This window comes from Anarhichas minor, unplaced genomic scaffold, assembly GCF_050575085.1.
Source record: "Anarhichas minor isolate MPS153535 unplaced genomic scaffold, ASM5057508v1 ptg000040l, whole genome shotgun sequence".
Taxonomy (NCBI): Eukaryota; Metazoa; Chordata; class Actinopteri; order Perciformes; family Anarhichadidae; genus Anarhichas; species Anarhichas minor.
The window spans coordinates 15233608-15259040 of record NW_027466486.1 but is presented as its reverse complement, the minus strand read 5'-3'; the positions used below and the strand labels follow the sequence as shown (position 1 = coordinate 15259040).

Here is a 25433-nt window from a genome sequence, read left to right as displayed (position 1 = left end):
GACACTTAACCCCAAATTGCTCCCATAGCTGTGCCTACGGTGTGTGAATGTGAGTTAGTCCTGATGGGCAGGTACATGATAGCCCCTGCCATCAGTGTATGAATGGGTGAATGAAATGATGACATATAGTGTGAAAGCACTTTACCCTCTTACCTTTTTAAACCATAAACATGTTAAACTACCCAGTAAGTCATCAGAGTGACCCATACATGAATTAATAAGAAATAAAAGAGAAGCAAAGTGAATGGGTATATGTCTAGAACAGAAATTACAGCACAACTCCAATATGTTGAAGCCAGAAACAGGACAGAGTCATTTCTGGGCTGTATTCACAAAATGCATTTTTGTACACAACATGTCCAAATATATAAAGTAGGCTTACATCAAATGGTGAAGTGCATCAAAACAGAATTACCTTTATCAGATATGTATTTCATGAAATAATAACAACAAGCGTATCCAAATATATAATTATCAAAAACCATACTCTCCCATTTCATTCATTCATTTCTACTCCACTACTATGACCAAATGAACATATTTGGTGTCATAACTTGGTTTCTAAGCCTTCTTAGCTGTATTGTACACTTAGAAAATGAACTCATATTTACTTTAGGATACGCGAAGACAAGACTATCTCACACGGTGGCACTGCTCTAACAATATGGCGAAACTTCTCTCTATCCTAGCCGAGAGGGGCTAGCATGAGTTAACTTTCTGACATTTATACACATCTTTACATTTAACCAACAGATTTAGCATGACACAACCCATGAAAACATACATATTTGATTGGCTTCTTAATAAACAAATATTACGATGTGCAGGAGCCAGAAAACACCAGGGAAGGCAGTGCTATGCTACCATGTTAGCTTAGCTAGCACTCAACAATCGGCCTCAATACAAAACTGATGTAACAATTTAACTACTGCATGAAACACGTAAATGTTTTCCAAATTTACTGGGTAAACAATGGTCCCCAAGTTATTTATGTGGTGTTTTGTGCACTTTACATGAGAAAACAGGAAAAAAAGGAAGAGGCAGGCAGTGAAAGGTGTCTAGAGCTATGGCAAGACATAGGAGGAGCACATGGTCGCAAGGCGAACCCACAACGCTGCACTGCCTCCTGCTGTCCATAGGTTAACACACTTATAGGGATGTTAGTATTATAGGTCCCTCTATTTAATCTCTGTTCTTTTAAAAGAGACATTGAAACAAATGAATCATATCAATTATTAATCAAATAAACTAAATATACTTTGATATAGTGAACCAAAGCAGTCAAAAAATGCAATGAGTTATTGACCAGTTGATTGTTAAAGCACCACAGTCTGGCTGATTGATTACAACTGCATGTCATTGTGCAATCCTGTATTGACAATAGCAAAACCCTCTGTGTCTGTTGTCTAAAGACACATTGCTATTGCTATTTACCTAACATTAACCTTCTGTGCTAGTCAGAGGTTGTACTTTGAAACGACCACCCAGGCTTTGCCGTGCCTGTGTCTGTATACCTCTGGTAATCACCTGGGTCGGTTTAAGGAGGGACAGGGAAGAGGGACCCTATAAAAGATCTGAGTAGAGGGTTGCAGTATTAGTCAAGACTGAGAGGGCTGAAAAACACAGAAGAACCCCTTTTCTTTAGCCCATGATGGGTTACAGCAAGCTTTGTCTGTTACTGCTGCTGAGCAGCTACACGTGGGCTCGTAAGTAGGAATCCATTTTGATTCAAAATAACTGCATCGCGATACAATTTGTACAAAATATGATAGCATTTTTAGGCATAATTTGTCATTTGGAACCAACTCTTATGAAGTTTTAAGTGTAAAGACCTTTTCCTCAGCAGACATTTTGAGCTGTCATCATTGCGCAGGCGTTACTAATGATGGCTCTGTTCTATTCAAGTAAACCAGGATAGTGACCCAACATGAACAATACCAGGACCCTGACACTAAAAGTGGAATTCAGCCATTGTTTACTATCTACACCTGTGCTCTTCATGTTGAAATGTCTTCAGTGTAAAAGGCCTATATAGGTGGGATAGCTCCAGGGTCCTACAATTTTGCATGCCGAGTAAATGGAAAATAACCATTAATAGTGTAATGCCTGTGATTTTCCTGACAAGTCAAGGCATTGAGTCCATTACAAATATTTTTACTTAATCTTTGAATCTAAATTCCGATACTACCCTTACATACATAAATTAAGTCCTTGGTTAAAAAAGCAGTGTGTGACAATGTACAGATATTGTTTCAAACAAAATGTTTTTATTGAATAGCTTACAGTAACAAATAATATCAATAAAAAATAGGAGAGAAAAAAGAAAATATAGAAAAGAAAGTAAGAAGGAGCGTAGATAATCCCACCCAATTCTCCTGTACATCTTTTACACTGTATACTGTGTATATATTACCAACCAGTCACAGCCATTCATTGCAAGTTGCAAAATGGATAAATGAATTCTTCTTGCTAAAGTTTGTAATGACCTCCATGTTGTTTTGCTCAGTTTGATTTCCTTGCCACTGTTGATTATTTAAAGGGACATGACACCAAAGATATTCTCTTGCCATTGTCTTCAGAAGGCAGTTAACCATTTTGTTCACTTCATCCCCTGAATATGTATTTATCATTAGAATAAATAATGTCTTTAACTTATGCTGATAATTCTTTTTTATGACCCTTCACTCTTTTTTGTTTTCCAGAGGAAGGCAATGATGGTAATGAACTAACCTCAACGTGTCTGTGTAAGTTTCTATCTACACATTATCACATTCAATGTACATTACTCAATCAACAAAACCTTCAAAATCCTTTTCTGCAGACATTGTAATAACTATCCTGTAGCATTGTGATAAAATGGAAAGATGAGAATGATGAAAAGAGCTTACATACTATATAAAAGGTTGGTAAGGCCCCGAATTTATATAACTTTAACACCCTGGACTTTGTCAGTTCCTCTGAGGCTTGACAGTGTGTGCAGCTGGATTTGTGTGTACGTCCATAGGGTGGATAAAGGGGGGTAAGTGCTATGTTGTCTCAAACAGACACATTGACCAGCAGATCGATGGTGGCTGTGCTAAACTAATAAACAAATGACCCTTTTTCTGGAGATAAAAGCAGGAGCTCATGGACTCTTGCTCCTGTGCTGTTTATGATTTACTGCAGTAGCAGTTGTTCACTGTCGGAAACATCATGTGGCTGCTACTGGGTCCAAAAGTATGTTACCATGTGATGATGTGGAAGCTTGATTGTGAAGAGAATGATCCTATAGGTGTAATGACGTCATCGTTAAAGGCAGTGATGGCTTGAAATGATTTGACCAGCACTTAGATCTTAGACTCAATTTTCCATTATTGTGATACCATTATCTCATTGCAGTGGCATCCAGATTCAAGAGCTATAAGAAATATGTGTACCAGTACACCACAGAGAGCAGAAATGGAGTGGTGGGAAACCTGAAGAACGGCCCACAAGTCTCCTGTCAGGTACATGCCTGTTTATGCGTCCGTCTCTCTGCCTTGACAACAAAATGTTTTTATCTGAGCTCCCTGTTGGCTCTCCATTGACCCTGTGTCTGCTGTCACATATCTTTAGGTAGTGATTGAAATCCCCCAGACGTGCAGATTCATCATGCACACCAGAGACTGTGCTCTCAGGGAGGTCTCTGCCATGGATCCCCGGGGCCAGCCGAGTCCCGGCTCTGAGGCCTTCCAGGCCGCCATGGAAAGGTTAGTGCAAAACATTCTTCATGGGATCTGTTACACATGCAATAGTACAGAGTATGGGAGGTGACATGGACCATTTGTTTTTATAATGCGTGCATACGTAAGTTACACACACGCTTTACGAAAGCACGCACACACTTTAGAAAACGGCCCCCATGATTCTGATGTGTCAGTTTGTGCTGCTCTGGTATCGGTGCTTGGAGCAGCCAAAAAGGATGAAAGACTCTCATTGCAGCAATCACGTCACATATTATATTCACATAAGTCTTGTTGAGTATGTGACTTCATCAGAGCAGTCCAAATGTGATTAAAGAAAAAAAAGTTTCCAAAACAGGTTTGTTTAGAAGTGCAACGGATTTCTGCTCAAAATGTTCCTTATTATGACCTGAAGAAGTTTCAGTATATATTACTGCACATGGAAAATAACTTCACAATGCCTGATAGCGCATCATTTCCTAATATTTGAGCTCTCGTAAATAATGTTTGCTGACAATATCAGGAAATTATAAATGTAACACTGTCTCAATGCCAGTTTGATCAAATATCTTATTAATCTTAATGAAAGGGCGTGTTCAACTTACTAAGGTGTACACTTGCTTTCGTAAAAACATTTCATCCATGTACAATAAGGTGACTCTTTTGTAAGTTAATATGAAAAATGATTGAATGTCTTTGTCCATGTTGGGCCTTGACAAAGCAAAATGTCAAAAGAATAGAAAGTCAAAACTTTAAATTCATTACAAGTTTAATTTCTGCCGCACAATGCTGTTAGCTGCTCCAGGCGTTTCCCATCATGCTTTGGGTTCATGCAGTCGGTGGAGAGCAACTGCGGCGCTTGGCTCTAAAATCTGCGGCACACCTCGCTTTCTTGAGGTCATCGTTGCCCACGTGTTCATGACATCAGAGCAAGTCGGGATCAAGTCAGACACAAATCTACCCAGCATGCATTGTGCTACTAGAAAGATTTTGTCTTTTCATGATCTGATATTTCCCTCAATAACTTTTATTATGGATACGATTAAAGTCAGAGAGAGCTGGAGAGACCAAACACTTTTTACATCATTTATCATCATTTCCATTCAGTCACGTGAGGCTGATAAGTAATATGAATATGTTGGTTTGATGAGTTATGTCATTTCAATTTCCCCCGAAACATGGAGCCAAATAAATTAATTCCAGTGTTCAAGAGAAACCATAATCATATTCTGGGTTATTTAATAATTATGTCACAATCAGAATTTCAAAACATACAGACAAATAATTAATAAATATGACAAACGTATTCTGCCGGTAGAAATCGGTCCTGCGCTTATAAACAGGACACAGAACACAGTATAAATACTACAGAACACAGTATAAATACCACAGACTAAGTATAAATACTCAATGCAGTTTGTTAAAGAGGTAAGATGCTACAGAGAGAACACACCTCTACTCTGACAGTGATAAATGTGTGTCTTTATTAGTTACTAGTATTATTAGTTACTATTATTAAGTACAGTGATCATGTGAACAGACACAAACTTATCAAAAGTCTCTCCAGCTGTTAAAGCCGACTGACAGCTGATCCAGCTGTGATCAGCTGATCCACCGACATCAGAAACAGACGTTGCTTCACGTGACGCAACTGAGGAAAGGACGTCTCATTTCTCTTAAAACACATTTCCTCGTTTCCTCTCTCTTCGCATGGTTTCCTTGTGTTGGAAAAGACGCAAGTGAGGGAAACGGGGATACAATTAAGAGACTTGGGATGTACCCACAGACCTCATCTCCCGCTCCGATCTATCCATGTTCTCCCCCGCCAATCTTGCCTCAGCTATAACACCTGTACTCTAGTAACCAGTTGTGTAATTCCATGTAGTGAAACGTCAGAGTAAGGCTACATTCAAAATGTAGAAAGTGATGTGAATACCTCGCTCCTTTGCACGTCACAGATTTGTACAAATTAGGACAAATTCAAAGTAAATCTGATGCAGACCTAACAGATAATTGCAGTGATGCTTTGGCACAAGTACAACCAGTCAGGTCAAGGTCTCTAACTGGCAATATTGGAAATGACCATAAATCCTTCTTGTATGAACACAGTGTGAGCCTATACTGAGTTTATGTCTTTTCTTCACCCAGGAACCCTCTGAAGTTCACTGTGCAGGAAGTCACCCATGTCCAACTTTACCCCGAGACGGACGAGCCAGTCCACATCCTGAACATTAAGAGAGGAATCGTTTCAGCTCTCATTGTGCCTGGCATGGAGGATGAACAGAATACTCTCATGGTTGGCATCTTCTCACAACCTAAAGTGGCTTCTCTAAAAATGTACCAGAGAAAGCACACCAAGGCTATTGCATTAGGGTCTGTAGAACACATTCTATTAGATGTATATTGCATCATCTCCCTTGTGGGTAAACTGGGTTGTTGCATCAGCAAATGAGCAAACAGAACATAACACAAAAGCTAATATGAGAGGTGAGAGGAGAGGTGAAAAATGAAATGGCTGAAAAATAAAGATCACGTTCTGGTGTGTAAAAATTTGCATTTGTATTTGAGAGCTAAAATTCATGAGCTAGATCTTTCATCTGCGTTTTTTTCCTTTCTTTTTCAGAGCACAGTGCACGGCCAGTGTTTTACAGACTATCTGGTGCATGCCAGAGGGGATGTCGCCACAGAGGTGACACTGTCCAGAGATCTGTCCCAGTGTGACCAGTTCCACAGCAGGGGCCGTGTCAACAGCCCCCTTGCCCTGCTGCAAAAACTGGTAAGATGTTAGCACCTGCCTTTATAGCCACTGGTTACTGTCTTTAATACCATTTATTGTGTGATGAATATCATGCCTGGTTATAAATAGAGGTTGCTTTGAAAAAGAGTTCTACAGAGACATGACTTTGTTCAGCCAATTAGGTATCATGTCTCTGTGGAACTCTTCTAAAAGGAGCATTCTCTTTGCTTTCTCCTAGAGGTCAAAGGTCATAAGACTCCAATAGATAATGAATGAGTGTAACTTTATTGGAACTTTAATCTTTGCAAACCTTAAATTGGAAAGCAATGTTTATAAAATCTTACAGTTTGCTCATCAGAGACCATACTGTTTTGTGGAAGCTCATTTAGTGCATTTTTATATATTTAGGTCATTTGGCTCTTGAATTGTAAACCTTTGGCTTTTGTTTTTGTGTTGTTTTATTTATGGTATTTTCTCTATTTTATTGTGTTTGATTTCGATATTTGTGTGCTGTGTTGAATGTTTTCCTTTTGTTCCTGCTCTATGAGATCACTAAGACAAGTTCCTAACATCTGTTGTAATGGCTATTTCAAGTTAACTCAATTATTACACTCTTGATACATTGAAGGACAGTGACCATCTGTATATCAGTTACTCCCCCGTGTTACCTTGAATTCTCGACAGAAATTGTATTTTTTTCTCTCTTGCCTCCAGAATCAGAAAACAGAGAAAAGTCTTGATGAATTGAAGTAAATGTTGGTTGCATTTAACAACAGCAAAACTACCAAAACATTCGTTTACGAACTCTCACATAACTCATGCAGAATCAGAATCAGAAATGGCTTATTGCCAAATATGTTACACATACAAGGAGTTTGACTTGGTGATTGGTGCGTGACAATAAACATAGTGCAATAGTAAAAGACATCATTTAAAAATAGAAACTATAAAAATTTACAATGAAATATGATAAACAAACAAACAATAGTACTTTAAGTTTTAAGTATTAAAGTGACAAGTGTGTATTTAGTTGTGCAATAATTGTGGAAAAAATGAAATAAGTCACCGCGTGTCACATATTACACAAGTTTTCTTCAAGAATACAAGCTAACACTGGGTGATTAATTGCTATATGAATAGTTGTGGGTGAAGTATTATTTTAAGATGGATACACCGATATGGCATTGTTCATCTATGTGAAACGAAAAATAACTGGTTCCATCCCTTTAAACTGCCAATCATTGTACATAAAGTGGTTTAGATTATGTCAAAATACTTTCCATTGTCGGTATAAAATACATTTTGCTGAAACAAGTTTTCAAAAATGTTAATAATATGAAGTCTTCTCAAAGCAAAATGTTCTTGTGACTTGAAAGTATGTATGAACATTAACGCACAAACATTGTGGGATTTTGTTTCCAGCATCGGCCCTTGTCTGAACTGATTACAAGCACTCAAGACTGCAACTACCAGGTTGATAACAAGGGAAAGCACTTAATGGCAGCCACGTGCACAGAAAAACACGTCTATCTGCCATTTTCCAATGCGTAAGTCATCATCTGAGTGCAGATATATGTGTGTGTATATAGTGCAATGCTCTGCATTTTGCATCATCTTCTAATCTGCCTTGCAGGGCCAACGGAATATCATCGGAGGTGACCCAGCATCTCAGCTTTCAAAGCTCCAAAAGGATCAACAACAAAGTATTTGGTTAGTGATCATCTCAGGCGTGTCTGCTGTGCCTGACATGCATCATTTTAGTTCACATCTCTTTTTGGGAAATGTATGTATAATATGTGTGTACACAGACATGGACCCCACCCAGAGCAAGCCACTCCACTTTGAAGACCCTGACGATAAAGCTCCAGTCCAGTCGAAGGACGCTGCTCTGAGCGCCCTACAGGACCTCGTGGCTTTGGCAGGCACAGACCAGGGTCAGAAGAGGACCAGCCTTTTCCATAAGCTGGTGTCGAGCCTGCGCGTCCTGAAGAACGAGACCCTGAGCCAGACGGTCACTGAGATGCTGGATGTGTCAGGCTGGCTCACCTGGCAGGCGCTGTTCCAGTGTGGAACCACAGAGTGCACCAGCGCCATCTTCCAGGCTATCAGGACCATTGATGGGTTGTCACCGGAGGTGGACGCTCTAGTCTATGGGCTGAGTCTACAGGCTAACCCTGATGCCTCACGTGTCCGAGATATGCTCAGCATGGCTCAGTATAGACAGAGCAGGGTAATCATGTATGCTCTAGCCAACACAGTCAAAAAGTAAGTCAAATATTGTTTCTGCCTTCATAAAACTGATAGTTATGACACACGATCCTTTTTTCAATATTACTATATTTATGTTTATATATTTAAACTGTAGAAAACCTGTTAAATTTGAATGAAGCTAAACAGGACATACACATTTTTTTAATGTCCTATTTTAGCCAACTTTGTAAGTGCTACAGGTGACCACAAGAAATAGAACCTTTTAACACAATTTTCACCCAAACCAGAGCATCTGATTAGCATATATCTTCCCTGTCTCTGGTCCACAGGTTCCATAAAGCAGAGGTTACTCCAGTGGTCACAGATGTGTCAAAGTTCATGGAAACACTCTTAAATGGCTGCTTGGGAGAAACCCTTGATGAAGATTCTGACTCTCCTGCTGATCCCAAAGAGATTGCCTTCCTTGTACTGAAGGTACTAATGATTAGTATGTGTGAATGATTCAAGAATCTAACTGACTGTATTTCTGGATTTAGTCAGCTCGTGTCAGGGAATCTGGCTCAGGGCTTTCCCTCGAATGAATATCTTTTTGTCTCATCTCCAGGTTGTCGGTGTCATGGGTCAAGCCATGCAAGCTGTGAGTCCCAGCCTGATTTCTTCCATTTTGCAGTGTGCTAAGAAAACAGACATTCCATTATCAAACCAAAAGGCAGCTGTACAGGCCTTTCGGTTGATGGATAATAATAATGAGGTACAACGACTTCCCACTAACACATTTATTACAACTTGTCATTGTAGGGTGATGATGACCACAGCATATCTTATGCCGTTTTATACAGTATGGATGTTGTAATTTAACATTTGGTCAACCACAGGTCAGAAACATTTTTATGGAGGTGTTCAAGGATGCTCACAGCCCTGTTGAAAAACGTGTAGCAGCCTACCTGATTCTGATGAAGAACCCAGACCAAGCCCTGGTTAGAGACATTCTGAACCATTTGGAGAATGTGAGGGACGAGCACCTCAAGAGCTTTGTGGTCTCCCACCTGAAAAACATCCGCAACTCCGGCGAGCCACAAATGGATCAGTGAGTATTTGGCCAGCAACCGTAGATAGTTAAATAACTGTGCAGTATAATTTGTAGCTTCTTCTCACAGGCAAAAGTCTACTGTTGTGATAGAATATTACATTTATTAGGTGGCCACGAAAACAAGTGAATGCTAATGTTGCTATGTTTCTGCTAGACATGGGCAATTTCTTGCTAACCTGTTAGCAATAGCAATCCTATAAGTTAATAAAATGATAGCGTAGAGTGTTTCTTCTGCCCCCACGTGATCATGTTTGTGAGTGTAGGGATCATGGTATATGTGTGATGGCAGATATGTGTGTGTGTGAATGATGGTGTGCATCTTTATTGTGGATGGTGGACAGGCAAAAAGAGTGAAGTGGGTGAAATATATTTTTCTTTAATTTTAGGGATTTAAATTGATGCCAACGTAAGCATGTACAGTGGAATAAGACGATGGTGTTTCAAACATTATGGAGCATGGAAAACAAGGGGACAGAAACCTTTTGCCTACAGCTTCTTGATCTGAGAGACAAAATAAAAATATGTTTGTCTTGTCATCTTACTACAACCTTCTTCTTTTCTCCTAAAGACTTAAGGATTACATTGAGTTGGCCTTGAGAGACCAGCTATCACCCACAAACAAGGTATTTGATGGCATGTCAAGCAACTACAAAATAGACTCTCCTTTGGGCTCCGTGCAGAGTAACATCATCTTTGATGTCACTGACACGATGCCTAAAGAGGTGATGCTGGAGACCACTCTCAAAGTTTTTAACTACAACTATGACATCTTTGAGGTACGTTTTTAATGGCATATTTGTTATATGTGGTGAAAATACACAATCTAGCTTTGCTGAGATTTTTTAAACATTTAAAATCTCCCGCATTTAAGGTTGGCGTTGAGGGAACAGGATTTGAACCAACAATCGATGCTCTCTTCGGAGAACAGGGTTTCTTCCCTGACTCCGTCTCTAAAGTCATGTACTGGGCAGATGACAAAGCCAAGATGCTCAGGAAGGTTCTGGATAGATTTGCTCCAGAAAGAGACAGAATGAAGAGACAGGTGAAATGATTTTTGTACACATCATACATATTGTGCTTGTCTGCACTACAACATGAATAAAACCTTGCCTTTCCAACTACCTTTTACTTGTTTTGAGCATGCACGGCCAGAAACTTACATACACTTGTAATATCTCTCCAGGTCCCACAGGAGCTCTTGAAAGACATCACAAACAGTGTCCAGAAGCTCATAAATGACGTGCGTTTCTCTCCAGCCCCTGAGGCCACTGCCTATCTTCGGCTTCTGGGAGCTGAGATAGGATACATGAAGACCAGTGACATGAGAAAGATGGCTGAAACTCTGTTCATGTACTACCATACTTTCATCAAGGTGCTACCTGCCAAGGTCAGATGCGTTGTTTCCTAACATGAATGTTGCAAAAAAAAGAACAAAAGTGAAAAACCTACGCATTAGTATGTCCACAAAATAGGGAATGTATCGACCACACACCAATCTTCCTCAGGGTGGCAGGTCTCTCAAAAAGCCTTGTACCTCTGTTTGATTTTTTTTTTTTTTTCAAATTATCCATAACTCCTCGATAAACCCTCTGCTTTCCCTTTGGGTAACCTACTCAGAAGCTACAGTTCATATGTAGCATGTTTGTTTACTTTCCAACAGGCCATTTCTGCATTGACATCTAGCACTGAAAATGAAGTCTTTGCCCACTACATCTTCATGGAGGATGCCTTTTCTTTACCCACTGCTGCTGGCTTTCCTCTGAGGTTCTCTTTGGCTGGTGTGTTTGCACCTGGTGCTAAAGGAGGCATGACTCACTCATCTGCTAGCAGAATGGTAACTTAGCTTATCTTCTTTGTAGTTTATATGTTAAATAAAATTATAATTTTGCACGTGACCCCTGAGAATACTCTGTTGTATCCTTCACTTTGCAGAGTGACTTGTCCTTCATGCCTTCAGTTGGGCTAGAATTCATCACCCAAATGGGTGTGCACATTCCAGACTATGGGGAGGCTGGATTTGAGATGCACACTAATATGTACCACGAGAGTTCCCTCAATGCTAAGGTCACCATGAGCAGAAACCAGATGAGACTGTCCATAGCTGCTCCCAAGTCAAACACTCAGTTGTTCAGCATTAGGTCAGTGGCACATGTGCCAAATGAAACAAAACACTTTCAATGGTTACCAGTGTCATCTTGTTCTCTCTCACCACTTCTCTCTTTTTGAAATACAGCAACAAGTTGCAGTCAGTGTCCTCCAGTCAAACACAAATAGTACCACCCCTGTTGGAGGAGCAGTCTGAATCAACTGACTGCCAGCCCCTTTTCAGTGGTCTGAGATTGTGCTCATTAGTGAGTTTCTCCAATGCTACTTCAATAGACCAGGCCCCATATAACCCCCTGAGTGGAGACAGCAGGTAAGAGGAAGCCACTTTAGCAAATCTAACTTGAAACCCATTGGTCTTTCGATTTGAGTTTTTTTGATTTATTTTAGTAGTTTCTATTTGAGGAGCTAATATGTAGATAGTTACTGTAATTGGCTGATAATTGAATGCAGTACTCTATGATTTTAACTAACCAGATAGTTAACAGACTTAACCACAGAGTTTCATGAAAGCTGTGTTTTCTCAGGTTTGCAGTTGAAATCCAGCCGACAGGGGAAGTTTCAGAGTACACTGCCACCATCACTAATGAAGTACTCAGAGAGGGTAAAAAGGGTCGTCATAAAGTGGACTCACTGAAGCTAACCCTGAGGGCAGAAGGTACTGTTAAAAACAATGTGTGTGTGTGTGTGTGTGTGTGTGTGTGTGTGTGTGTGTGTGTGTGTGTGTGTGTATTCCACACATCACAATTTACATCCAGTGCCAACGTTAAGTGCCAATGAAGAAAGCAGCATGTCTTACTTTCATGCAACAGACCTGCAAATAACGTTAAGGGTTTTAGTTGTCTATACCATAATCATATCTTAACCAAAGTTTAACTACCATTACCACAGTCCCCCCTAAACTTAATCATACCATAGCATATTTTATTTACATTTATGCCAAATGTTTGTCATTGAACTTAATCCTGGGTTTTGCGTAACTTCCCCAGGTTAGTAAGGGCATCTACTGGAACTATGGTCCAGAATGAATGAATGTGTGTCATAAGATTAGGCCCTTATTTGTCAATTCATTCTTTTATATGTAACCATCACTTATAGCATTAATATGGGCAATGTTGTAATATATTGTGAACCCACCATTAAATAGAAATTGATGGAGTTTAATTTCTGCTGCTACTAGGGCACGATTCATCAGAGGTCACTGCATCTCTGAAATACAACCACAACAAGAACACTCTCACCACTGAGGTTGTCATTCCCGACTACGATGTGAAAGCTGGCATCAAGCTGGCTGTAACTGACAGTGAAGCCAAAGGAAATAAGATGAGAGGGATCACTGTTGATGTCACCAACAAGAACATCCCACAGCTGACTCTTGTTGGACACACAAGGTACATTGTTCTTTAAATAATCCTTCAATCCTTCCGAATGATGTATAACGTGGAAATTTCAGCTGTACTGTCTGTAATTAAGAAATCGAGTTACAGTCTTACCTACCTATATGCCCTTTGTTTTAAATGTAGACTTGACATGATGAAGGATGCCATGCTGCAACTCCAGATGGTCATTCCCTTTCTGAAAACTGATGCCTCTGTCACTGCAACCCTAAAGAGGGATGAGAATGTGGTCATGGATTTAGAGACAGTCATCAACCTCCCTGAGACATCCTATCAACAGAAAGCTTCCTTCAAATACGGTAACTGTCTACCATCACTCACAGCTTTAGCACAGAAGACAGATGTATATTCTTCATTAATTTGTATATTTGTGGGTGTATTTGTATTTTCTCTTTGTAGATGTTGACAAGTTTGAAGTGGAACTGAAATCAGACCTGAATTCAGAGATTCAGAAACTAAATGTCGAAGAGCATCAAAGGCGGCTGCAACAACTCATTGATCATATCCTGGACCAGAAAGTGACAAAGACTGATATGAAACTGCGTCACATAGTCATGAAAGGAATTGAGGTAGCGCTTTTTTGACACTATATTTATTGACTTCTTCAATCCCAATTGGTCGTTCTGTTAGTTAGTTATCATCAAAAACTCAAGAATTTTGGTGAAAAGCTAGCCCATGGGTGAATTACATACTGACTAGTTTTTGGTGTGGATAGTGCGACCATGTTATCAAACTTCATGTTGTGCATCAAATTTTAAAGTATTGCAGAAACAGAGATATCATCTTTTTATGACATGTTTCTTGAGTGCTTTCACACTATACAGTTTTTATTGTAAATGAAACATAATTTATCTTCATGTCACCCTGAAGGCAGGTGATATATGGTTAGATAAATTGACAGCACGCATCCCCTATCTTGCAAACCTGAAAAGTAAGAGGAGCATCTCAGATGTCACCCTGGCAGGACTGCCTGAGAAGCTGTTTCTGCAGTCGTAAGTGTTTACTTTAGAGTGTAAGAGTATTACTTGCTTTCAGGTATTACTTAAACATAAACCCTAACTCAACAGTTCAGCTGTACTAGTTGGTCTGTCTTATGGTCTGTATTATCGATGTAGTTGGTCCAAAATTGGAACAATATTGATTATGTATTTTCTTTTACCTCAACAGTGACAGCTTGTTCAGATACGAGTTCAACAAGGATAAGATGGCTATCTCGCTTCCTCTTCCACATGGAGGCAAAAAGTCCCAAGAACTGAACATTCCAACCACTCTGTCTACTCCCCTTATAGATATACCAGAGATAGGCCTATATATCCCTGCCAACAACTATCCACTACCATCATTCACTATACCACCTTCTTTGGATTTTACTGTTCCCCTTCTCGGTCTGGCTGAAGCATCCACCAAGATCAACAGCAACTTCTACGGCTGGGAAGGCTCCATCTCTGGGGGCAACAACACTGTTGATGTCCCGAGCTACATTGTACAGTACAAGGCTATGGCCCAATCACCGTTCAAACTACTGTCATACAAGCTTGAAGGTAAACACATTCTTCAAATGCCAATTCTTAATAGTTACTGAATGATGGTGTGGGCTTTTGTTGTGTTCACTAAGAGAATGTGGCATGAAGGATATGATTTGTAAAAATGTTCGGCATGTGTAGTTACTGATAGTTGGTAGAAAAACAATGTTTTTGTGAAACTGAGCTTCTTCTATCTGTAAAGATGAGATCTGGAGAACTTTTAATAAGGTGCAGCAACTAACATTCCAGCACAGAGCAATTTATTCATGGGAACTTATTCTACATCTTTGCCTGTGCTGTTACAGGTACTAATAATACTATCTTTTCTATCTGTTTCAAGGAACCGGCATGATGTCAGGAAGAGCTGATAATGTCAAGTATCATCTGAATAGTTCCTTCAGCCATAGCCTCATTGACACAAGCTTTAGTGTGTTAGAAACATTAAGTGTAACCAACAAATTGAATGCAAGAGCCAACTATAAGATCAAAGCCTCTAGTCCAGTGGGCCTGCAAGCCTCCCTCTACTACTCTGCTCAGTCAACGTCGACTCTGGATTCAGATCAAGTCTCAGGAGATGGCACCGTCGATGGATCACTTCAATTAGGTTCATTCTATACCAATACCTCCTACGCCCACAGCTACAACCTGCGTCCAATAGATGGAGAAGGAAGAGGAGAGTCCACCCTGCACTTAAACTCGCCATTCTTTGATGTTCACAACATGATCCATGGAGTCTACGCAAACTCTGAGTTAAATATGGTGTCCAAAACCAATGCCCTGAAGGATGTCGTCAAGCATGTAGCAGAGCTCAAGTATAAAGATGCTCAACTGACCCTAAAGTGCAACACCGTTGCCACAGCCATGGGTCAATCACTCAATAACAAAGTTGAGCTTGGTGTGTCCGGCCATATGGCCATCCTCAGAATTGAGTCACAGGCAGATGATGACACAAATAGGGCATACTCACTGATATCAGGATCCCTGGATTCAAATGGGCTTGAGTTAAACTCTGAAGGTTCCATCACCTTTCACACAGGTCGTGGATTGCACAAAGCTTTTGTTATGGTGGGCAGAAATGGTCTGACCACAAGTGGAACTAACAGCATTCAGTGCAGCCCTGTCATGGTGGAGAATATCTTCAGTGGTGCCATAGACAACAATGGAGCATCCCTGTCCTCCAAGACGAAAGCGATGGCTGAGGAAAGCAGAGGAGAGCTGAACGTTGAGGGTAAAATCACAGCTGCAGAAGCCTCTTTGAATGGTGTCCTCAAAGGCCATGCATACGATGCAATCACGAGAAACAATATGGATATTGTACTAAACCGTAGGGCTCTGACCTTTACGAGCAATACCATGGGAACATTGAAGCAGATGAAAACAGAAAATAGCCATGCCCTGACCCTCACTATGTGGACCCTAGCCCTCCACTCAAAGACTGACAACTTCATCTGTGAAGATATTTACTACAAGCAAGACACCAAGGTTGATATGAAGCCATTTGTTACGTCACTTGACATGACAAATGACCTCAAGTTTTATGATGTTAGTTTGAACAATGAAGGCCACATGAAGCTTGAGCCAATTAAGATGGATCTGAGTGGAAGTACGAATGGAGCTTATGGAGAACACAACATTAAACATGCCTATGAACTCAATTATGACGATATGGCTGGTACAATGAAATATAGCACATCTGGAAATGTAATGGACGCCCAGCTAAGTCACAACTGTGAACTGGAGTTTGCTGGACTTTCCTTTAAGTCAAACTGTGAGGCACTAATAAATTCTGAGCCTCTACATTTTGACAGCACCATTCGCACCATGGCACTGCCTTTCAGCCTCACTGTTAATGCTCTTGTCAACAGTGATGGACAAATTAATCTATATGGGAAGCACACCGGACAGCTGTTTAGCAAGTTGTTGGTTAAAGCCGAGCCCCTAGCTCTTGCATACTCACATGACAGCCGGGTATCAACTACACATATGTTTCCAATTGGGAAGTCTTCCACTAATTTAGACAATAAATTTGATGGCCTCTTGACACCAATGAACCAATCTCTGACCTGGAAAGTAAAATCTAACCTCAACAACATTGCCTATAACCAGGATATTATTGCTTTCCATAATCCTGAGATGGTTGGATTTGAGTTTTCGGGAGTAATGTTAACAGACATTTTCAGCAAATTGAGCAAAGACGAGACATCAGAAATGCAAGAATTTAGTATAGCTGGTTTCCTTAAGTATGACAAGAACAGTGACTGTCATATTATTGACATCCCATTCATTGAGAGCTTTCCTGTTGCTTTTGAGCAGCTCAAGAACAAACTTGTACAAGCCTTAGAATCGATTCAACAGTTCATCAACAATTTAGATATCGATCAGACAATCACTGACTTTAGAGCCAAGTTAGATCGTCTACCTATGCAAGTGAGTGACTTCATCCACGAAATGGACTTGGAGAACAAAGTGAATCAAGTAAAAGCAAAACTTGATTATTTGATCAATGAGTTTGCTGTAACAATGGATGACTTGGAGGTTGCGATGAACAACTTGAGAGAGAACATGGAAAATACGATAATGGACATTGTTACCAAAATTAGTGACAACATCCTCGCAATCAAAGACTATTTCAAGGCCGGCCACTTTGCCAAAAAGATAACAAATGTGCTTTCACAAATTGGAAATCAGCTTTCGACCTTTGATAAGAAGTATGAAATCAAGCAGTCACTCATCAAAGCACTGGATACCATCGAGGATATCATCAGACAGATAGATTTACAGAAGCTCACAGAAAGCAGTGCTGCATGGCTGCGTGAACTTGATTCTAAATATGGAATCTTGGAGAAAATAAAAGACAAACTGTCTGAAATGAAACAAGCCATTGAGAACTTTGACATCAACGTGTTTTTCCAAGATGTAAAGGATTACCTTCTCTCAATTGATTTAGACATTTATGTTGAGCGGCTATCATATAAAATCTCCTCTTCAGAGATAGCAAAAGTGTTGGAATCTATGAATGATGTTATTGTCAACTGGATTGACGAATATGAAATCCCCAATAAAATCAATACGGTGTATTCTTACATTAGGGATACACTTTTAAAATACAATCTTGATGATACAGTTAAAGAATTAATGGATCAATTATTAATTCTCATCAAGGAATTCAAAATTAAAGAGACAGTGCAGTCAATGGCCGATGCTCTGAAATCTATCAACTTTGAATTTGTTCATGATAGAATTATGCTACTTCTGCACAGTGTAACAAGCCGGCTCAGGGCCATTGAATTTAGGAAAAGCATTGCTGACCTTAATGAGCACATTTCTTCAATGGTTAACTCATTGAAAGAATTTGACTACAGTGCATTTGTTCATGAGACCAACAACAGAATTTCTGTATTGACAAACTATATCAACGAGCAGATTAAAACATATGAGATTGTAGAAAAAATTGAGGCAGTAAGGGAATTTTTCAGAGAGATCCAAAGTTCTATCTTCACATATTTGGACGAACTCAAAAACACAAAGGTGGCTGACGCTCTGAAGAAACTAAAAGATGTGATTGACACTACATTTTACAATGACATCAAGTTGAAAGTGCAGGATATCCTTGAGGACATGCGACAACGGATCCTTGACATGGATATCAGAAATGAAATGTACATTTACCTCCAAAGAGCAAGTGAATCCTACAGCAATGTGGTTACCTACATTTCTGCACAGTTTAACCAACTGATAGAGAAGATCGCCAAACTAACCAATGACAACGAGATCACCACCCAGATGAAGCAAACTGCTGATGGAGTTCTGAATGCACTGAAAAGAGCTGAGATTGAAGTTCCAACGTTTACTGTACCTCTCACTGACCTTATCATTTCAGCATTTACGATCAACCTGAACAAACTGCAGGAGATTAGCATCCCAGCTCAAATTTTAGTCCCCGAGTTCACCATCCTCAACTCCTACATAATTCCTGCCTTTACCGTAGACTTTGAGGAGATCAAAGCACATATAGTTGCACTTATAGACGACATCAGAAGATTTGAGATCCAAATGCCTGACCCTGAGGACATTTTTGGTGACCTAAAAGTTCTTTACCTTTCTGAACTACCAGATCTCACCGTCCCAGAAATAACTCTTTCAGAAATAAAATTTCCAGCCATCAAAATCCCCAAATTAAATCTGGAGGATTTTGAAATTACAATGCTTCCAATTCCAGATATCAAATTTCCTGAGGTTTCCAGTGACATTTGCATGCCAGTTTTTGGCAAACTTCATGGTGGATTTAGAGTGAGCTCCCCACAGTACAATCTGGAAACTATAGGGAAGATTGAGAACTCGACGTCCACACCAAAAAACCCACAGTTGACAGCCACTATTACTTCTCATGCCAAATCACCCATCGAACCCCTTGAATACACCTTTGAAGCCACTGCTCAGTTGGAAGCTCCCAGAATGAAGAAGTTGCTATTCACAGAAACCGTGAAAGCTACACATGTGGCCTTCTCCATTGATCATGAGGGATCCTTGACACTCACTGGCTCTTCTGCTGAGGCCTCTGCTAAGACCACTAGCAAGGCCACAACCCAAATGTACATGGCAGATTTGGTCAACAATATGGCACTTACATTGAAGAAAGGAATCTCTGCAGCCATAGACACAACCTACAACCACAACTTGGACGTCCCATCAATTGAAACTTCAAGTCAGGCATCAATGAAACAGAATATAGCAGCCTCCATGGAATCAGGCAGAGTAACTGTGACCGGTGAAACTACTGGTAATGGAAAGTGGTCCATTCAAGACTACTCTGATGAAGGTACACACACAAGTAATGTAGAATTCAGCATACATTTTGGAACTGCCAAGTTAACTTTAGCAGGAGAAACAGACTGTAAGGCCATGAAATCGAAGCAAACACTGACTGCTGAATCTGTGATCTTAAGCCATATTACTGTTGAAGCTAGATGTGAAAATGAAGTTCCATCTGTCAAGAAGAGTGTTATGGTTTTAAATGGAGAGGCTCATATTGGGGACTTGAAAGTTGCAGTGACAGCCTCTCATGATGCTGAATTCACTGGAGATCTGACTGGATTCATGGCCAACTCGCTGGAATTCAATGCCCATCCATTTGAAATTGTGCTTGATGTTAAGAATAGAGTAAACTCGAAGATGTTTTTCCCATTGAAACTTACTGGTAAGGTCGATCTGCAGCATGATTATGGTGTCATACTAAACTCGGAGAAGCAGCGTGCTTCTTGCTTTACTTTGGCAAGATTCAACCAGTACAAGTACAATCACAACTTCACAGCAGAAAACAATGAAATGAACATCTTCTTTCAATCATCAGCTAATGGAGAGGCAAATCTGGAATTTTTGACTGTTCCTTTATCTATCCCAGCAATAACTGTACCTTATCTTGAGATTGAAATCCCTGAGGTCAGAGACCTGTCTCTGTGGGAAAACGCTGGATTCAAAACCTTGCTAACGAATCCTCAACAATCATTCGAAACAAACCTGAAGCTTCATTACGACAAGAACCCTGATACACACAGCTTTGAATTACACCTTGAACCAATTTATAATACAATTATTGGCAACGCCAACATCATTCAGGCTCAATTTGAACAATGTAGAGACAAAGTAGTTGCACTTCTAAAAGATTCGTACAACCAAGCAAAGGCCCATTATATCAAACACAAAATTGACACCTCTAGTCTGCCTCCTAGAATCTTCACTATCCCTCGATACAAAATACCATTATTGAATATTGAGGTTTCTGCTTTCAGCGCTGAGATGCCGGCCTTTAGCTACTTTGTTCCCAAGGAGGTCAGTACACCAAGCTTCAAAGTTCCAGCACTGGGTTTCTCTGTGCCATCCTATACCGTCGTGCTACCATCTTTGGAATTACCTGTCATCCATGTTCCAGAAACATTAAGTGAAATAAAGCTGCCCACTTTCACACTACCAGCCATTCAGAACAACATTTTGATCCCAGCTCTTGGAAACATAACTTGTGACTTCTCCTTCAAATCCACTGTGATTACCTTAAGTGCTAATGTTGGTCTTTTCAACCAGTCTGACATTGTTGCTCGGTTTGACTCTTCCTCAACATCCGTGTTTGAAATTTTGAATGGAAAAATTGATGGCACCACCAGTTTGTCAAGAAAGAGAGGACTAAAACTGGCCACCACTGTGTCCCTGGAGCATAACAATGTGGAAGCAAGCCATGAATGTGCTATTAATCTCATCAAAAGGAGCATGGATGCGTCTGTAGCCAACACTGCAAAAATGAATCTGCCCTTCCTCAATCTTGAATTGAATCAAGAACTCACAGGAAATACCAAGACCAAGCCAAATGTTGCTTCCAAGAATAAACTAAAATACATGTTTAACATTCCTCTGATTGAGACTGTAGGCAAAGGAAACCTTGATATGACCTGGGCACTGGAAGCACTTTCTTCCTATGTGTCACTGGACACCTCTACCCGAGGGAAGTCTGACATAACAATAATAGACAGTTTTAACTTTAATGGAGATCTAGAAAATGAGGCCAGTTTCTACCTTAATTCCAATGGCCTCCGTTCAACTTCCAGGACTGTTTTGAATTCAAACATTGACAAACAGGAGAAACACAAACGAAGCTTAAACAATAACATCTTCCATTTTGACGTGACTAACAACATGGCTCTTGAGGCCTCTTTGAGGAGAATCTTTGCAACAGCTGATTACACCAGCAATAATAAAGTTGAATCTGCATCTTTCAACACGAATGGAAAGCACAGTGTTACAGGAGAACTAGATTTTGTTCCTTTAACAACCTTCAAGACTACACTGAACATTGAGGCAAGTCAGCCAAATAGTTTGGGTCATGCTGGACTTATTCAGAGTATCAACCTTGCCATCAGCTCAGAGAAGCAGTCTTTCACTTGGAGTGGTAAGGAACAACTGGCATCTCTCGTCCATGCTTGTGATTTTCTTGTGTCTAATGATGAATCTGAAGTACGCATGGACTTGACAGGATCAGTGGAAGGCCACCTAGCCTTCTTGAAAACTGTTAGGCTTCCTGTATATCATAAGACCATCTGGGATGTTCTCAAGTTTGATCAAGTCACAAATATGGATGAGTTACAATTCCTTAACATCTCTTCCAGCATTGTGTACACAAAGAGCATGGATGGCCAGGAGTATGCAATACCATTTAAACTATTTGAAGACGGCATCACTTTAAGCATCCCTGAGATTAGCATTGCACTGCCTTCTTGGGTAAAAGAAATTCCACACTCAATAAGGAACATGGACATGCGATTTGAAAACCTGGATGTCCCTGATCATCTTACTCTTCCCTTTGCAATCTTGGTTCCAGCCTTTGATGTGCCATTTACCAACTTGCATGTTGAGCCCTTAACAATTGATCTCAAGAACCTTAACATCCCCAAGGTGATCTCCACAACAGCCTTTGAAATCATGCTGCCAGGCTTGCCAATAATGTCAGTGCCCAGTTACGACATTGAAACAGAGTATCTACAGGGAAAAATGTCATTCCTTTCAGTTAAAATACCACAATATGAAATCACTGTCTCATCTTTCACATTACCAAAATCCTTGAACATCGGAAAGCACAGCATCAGCCCAAATGAAATCATAACCCAGATTTTAAACTTTGAACTTCCAACCATCGTCATCCCAGAGCAAAACATTGAAATCCCTGACATTGCCTTACATCTGCCTTCAAGTGTGTTTATTCCAGCTTTTGGAGCCATCAGTGCCACTCTGAAGGTTTCCTTTCCTATTTATAATGTTTCAACAACTGCCAACCTGGAGAAAAAGGACTCTAGCCTTGTAACTTTGCTGAAATCCATCTGTACTTCTACCATGATCTTCTTGGAATATGACCTCCATGGTAAGACAGACACACATTCTACTCTACTTGATTGAATTATTAGATCTAATACATTGTAATATATATATATATATATATACTTATGTCCCTTCAGAAAGTGCAACCCTTACATTTGATAAGGGAGCAATCAATCTAAATGGGCAGGGCAGCTTGATTCACAGTGATGTAAATGTGGACTGGCAACATGGCATTTTGGCACAAAACCCAAGGTAAGTGTATGGAATATACTTTTTGATTCCTTAATTTCTAATTTGATTAGAAATCTATATTTATTTGCTTAATTTAATCTCAATGGAAGCCCAGAAAAAAAAGAACAGTTGAAAATTTGATACTTACTCTGAGCGCTGCTTTGTCATATTTTCTAGTAAGCATACCTAAACGTTGTGGGACAACCAAGGCATCAATACCGTCCAAGTAGTTGTTGCATGTGGATTGAAAATATAAGTTAACTTACAGTGTTCAATGTGGTCACAATGTTCAGCTGCATCTGCATTTAGTCCGGAAATTTGACAATTGAAATAAAAAATGAGGCCGCAGAGACATCTTATCTTAGGTTTGAAATGATGAGCCATGGTTAGGAGAGCTGTCAGAGCTACTCTGAGGAAGACATCAAGAATCCTTATCTTGGGTAGGAGGTCTAATTGGTGTTTTTTCTAGATGATAACCTTGGTTGTGTCACGATCAGGCTTTGCCCTGTGTGTTCTGTGTCTTTGTTTCTTTCTGTAGCTCCTCACTCACCTAATCAGTTCATTCAGTGCACCTGCCAGTCACACTCACCTCATCACCTCATTACTCTCACCTGTTCACTCTGCCTAGTCACTATTTAAACCCCGGTCTTTCACTCACTCACTGCCAGATCATTGTGTTTGTTTCCCGTCCAACCCGCCCGTTTTGCTCGTCCTGTTCCCGGTTTTCCAGTCTGCCTGTTCTGCCTTTTCCTGCCGGATTTTCCCCCTCGTCTTTTGTCTTGTCCCTGGATTCCCTGTTTTTGGTTCATTAAAAACCTTTTTTTCTCTACACCTGACTGTCTGCGTCTGAGTCCTCATCATGCCCCGTGACAGGTTGAGCAAGTTTTTGGATAGTATCCCCCCTTTATGGCCACTGGGTATTTCGCACAATGGACTTACTGCAATATAGAACGGATGTTTTTCTTAGGATGAAGCACCAAACCCCTTTGTCTGAATAAATGTAATTTGTTTTCTTCCAAAGGCTGATTTTCTGCATAGTTTAACAGTTCACCAAAGTCTTCTCTTTCACGGGTTGACCAAAGATGCACTAGATAATACCTCTCCTAACAACTGTTTCTCTGTTTTAAAGGGTGTCTCGTAATACTGTCAATGTTGACATCAGTAGCCGAACATTTGCGGATGCAAACTTTCGCTTTGCTTCCCGCAAAGATGGCATCACTGCATCTATGTCTTCTCCATCAGCTGGTTTCCTTGGATTGCAGTTTCAGCGGAAATCTCCATCACAGTTGTATGGGAAACTGTTTAGTCGCTACCTGGTAAGATCTATATATGGATTAATGTTATATGTAGGGCAATTGACACTGTTTTAACAATTATTATTCTCAATTTCTTCCCTCAACTTCAGTCTAATCTTGAAAAGGATACTGATATTATCACTGCCGTAGCCATGCTGAGAAACTCCCAGAAGTTGAATTTACACACGTCATGGAATTTGGATTTCCTCTATGATGTGATGGAGGGTACCAAGGACAAGATTCCTTTTATGACCGATGCTGTGCTCAAGTTCATTAACAAGTACCACACCGCTCACTTTGGCTTTGATCTCAACCGTGGCGGCATGAAGCTGAAAAACACAGTTTCTAATGTCATAGAGAGAGCATATCACGAGGTACTTATGTCTTTTAACACACTGCAGAATTCAATCAAACACCTCAGTGATCAAGGAAAAGACATGTACAGGAAGGGTTCTGACGGCTTGATGTCCATGCGTTTGCAGGATATTGTAGACAGGTTGGCTAAAGAGATTAGACAAGTCTTGAAACGCAGTGAAGACAAGATTGATGACTTGCTAGATGCAGTCACACAGTTCTTGAGTGACACAGAGTTGACATTGCCTGGATCTGAAGAGAAGCTCTCGAGCCTGGAGGTGTTCCAGCGAGCTCGTCGGTCTGTATCAAGAGTCATCGACAGGGCAATCCTATGGTTTCTCCGCATCTTTGGGAATACTATTAGATTAATCAGTGGAATAAGGTTCACCATACCTGGAACTGATACTGTTGTAAAAGGAAGTAAAATCATCCATAAAATGGAGTCTTTTACGATATCTGTATATGATCAGCTAAGACATTCTGTGCCCAGGGGGTTCGATTTGCTTCAGAACACAGCTAATGACCTCCTCAATATGATTGATAAAAAAACAGACAGTTTGATCATGTACTTACAAGATGAAAACATGGAAATTGCTGCTCAAGTTGATGCCATCTATGCAGAAGTTCTGCAGTCTTCAAACCAACATACTGAGGGGGCAAAGAGAGATATGGCTGAGTATAAAGACCATGCCAAACGGATTATTCAAGAGGCTTATAATGGTCTAAGTATGGAGCGGGTAAATAACGATACCAAGGAGTTTATCAGTATTTTGCAGTCACATCTCTTTGGAGGACCTAATGAAAGCATAGATCGAATTAGAAGCACAGCACCATACATTAGAGAGATGGACATTCCTTTACCCTTTCTTTGGAAGTCTTTCAGCGAATGGCCTACGCAATCCAATCAGTGAGTCACGGCTCTCTTGATAGT

At 40.2% G+C, this 25433-nt stretch overlaps 1 protein-coding gene across 1 annotated transcript; it reads left to right on the top strand.

Annotated features, from left to right (window-relative positions):
- The first annotated feature begins 1648 nt into the window (after positions 1 to 1648).
- apoba (apolipoprotein Ba) lies at positions 1649 to 25413 on the top strand. Its single transcript, XM_076108390.1, is given in 29 exon segments — positions 1649 to 1706; positions 2703 to 2744; positions 3379 to 3485; positions 3595 to 3728; positions 5850 to 5997; positions 6325 to 6477; positions 7861 to 7985; positions 8072 to 8148; positions 8247 to 8703; positions 8979 to 9123; positions 9254 to 9400; positions 9525 to 9736; positions 10308 to 10515; positions 10611 to 10781; positions 10923 to 11126; positions 11400 to 11573; positions 11672 to 11877; positions 11973 to 12155; positions 12370 to 12500; positions 13023 to 13233; positions 13366 to 13538; positions 13639 to 13808; positions 14110 to 14231; positions 14407 to 14780; positions 15103 to 22665; positions 22760 to 22874; positions 23821 to 23853; positions 23983 to 24169; positions 24259 to 25413. Coding segments are annotated over 29 exon segments (13185 nt in total).
- The last annotated feature ends 20 nt before the right edge of the window (positions 25414 to 25433 follow it).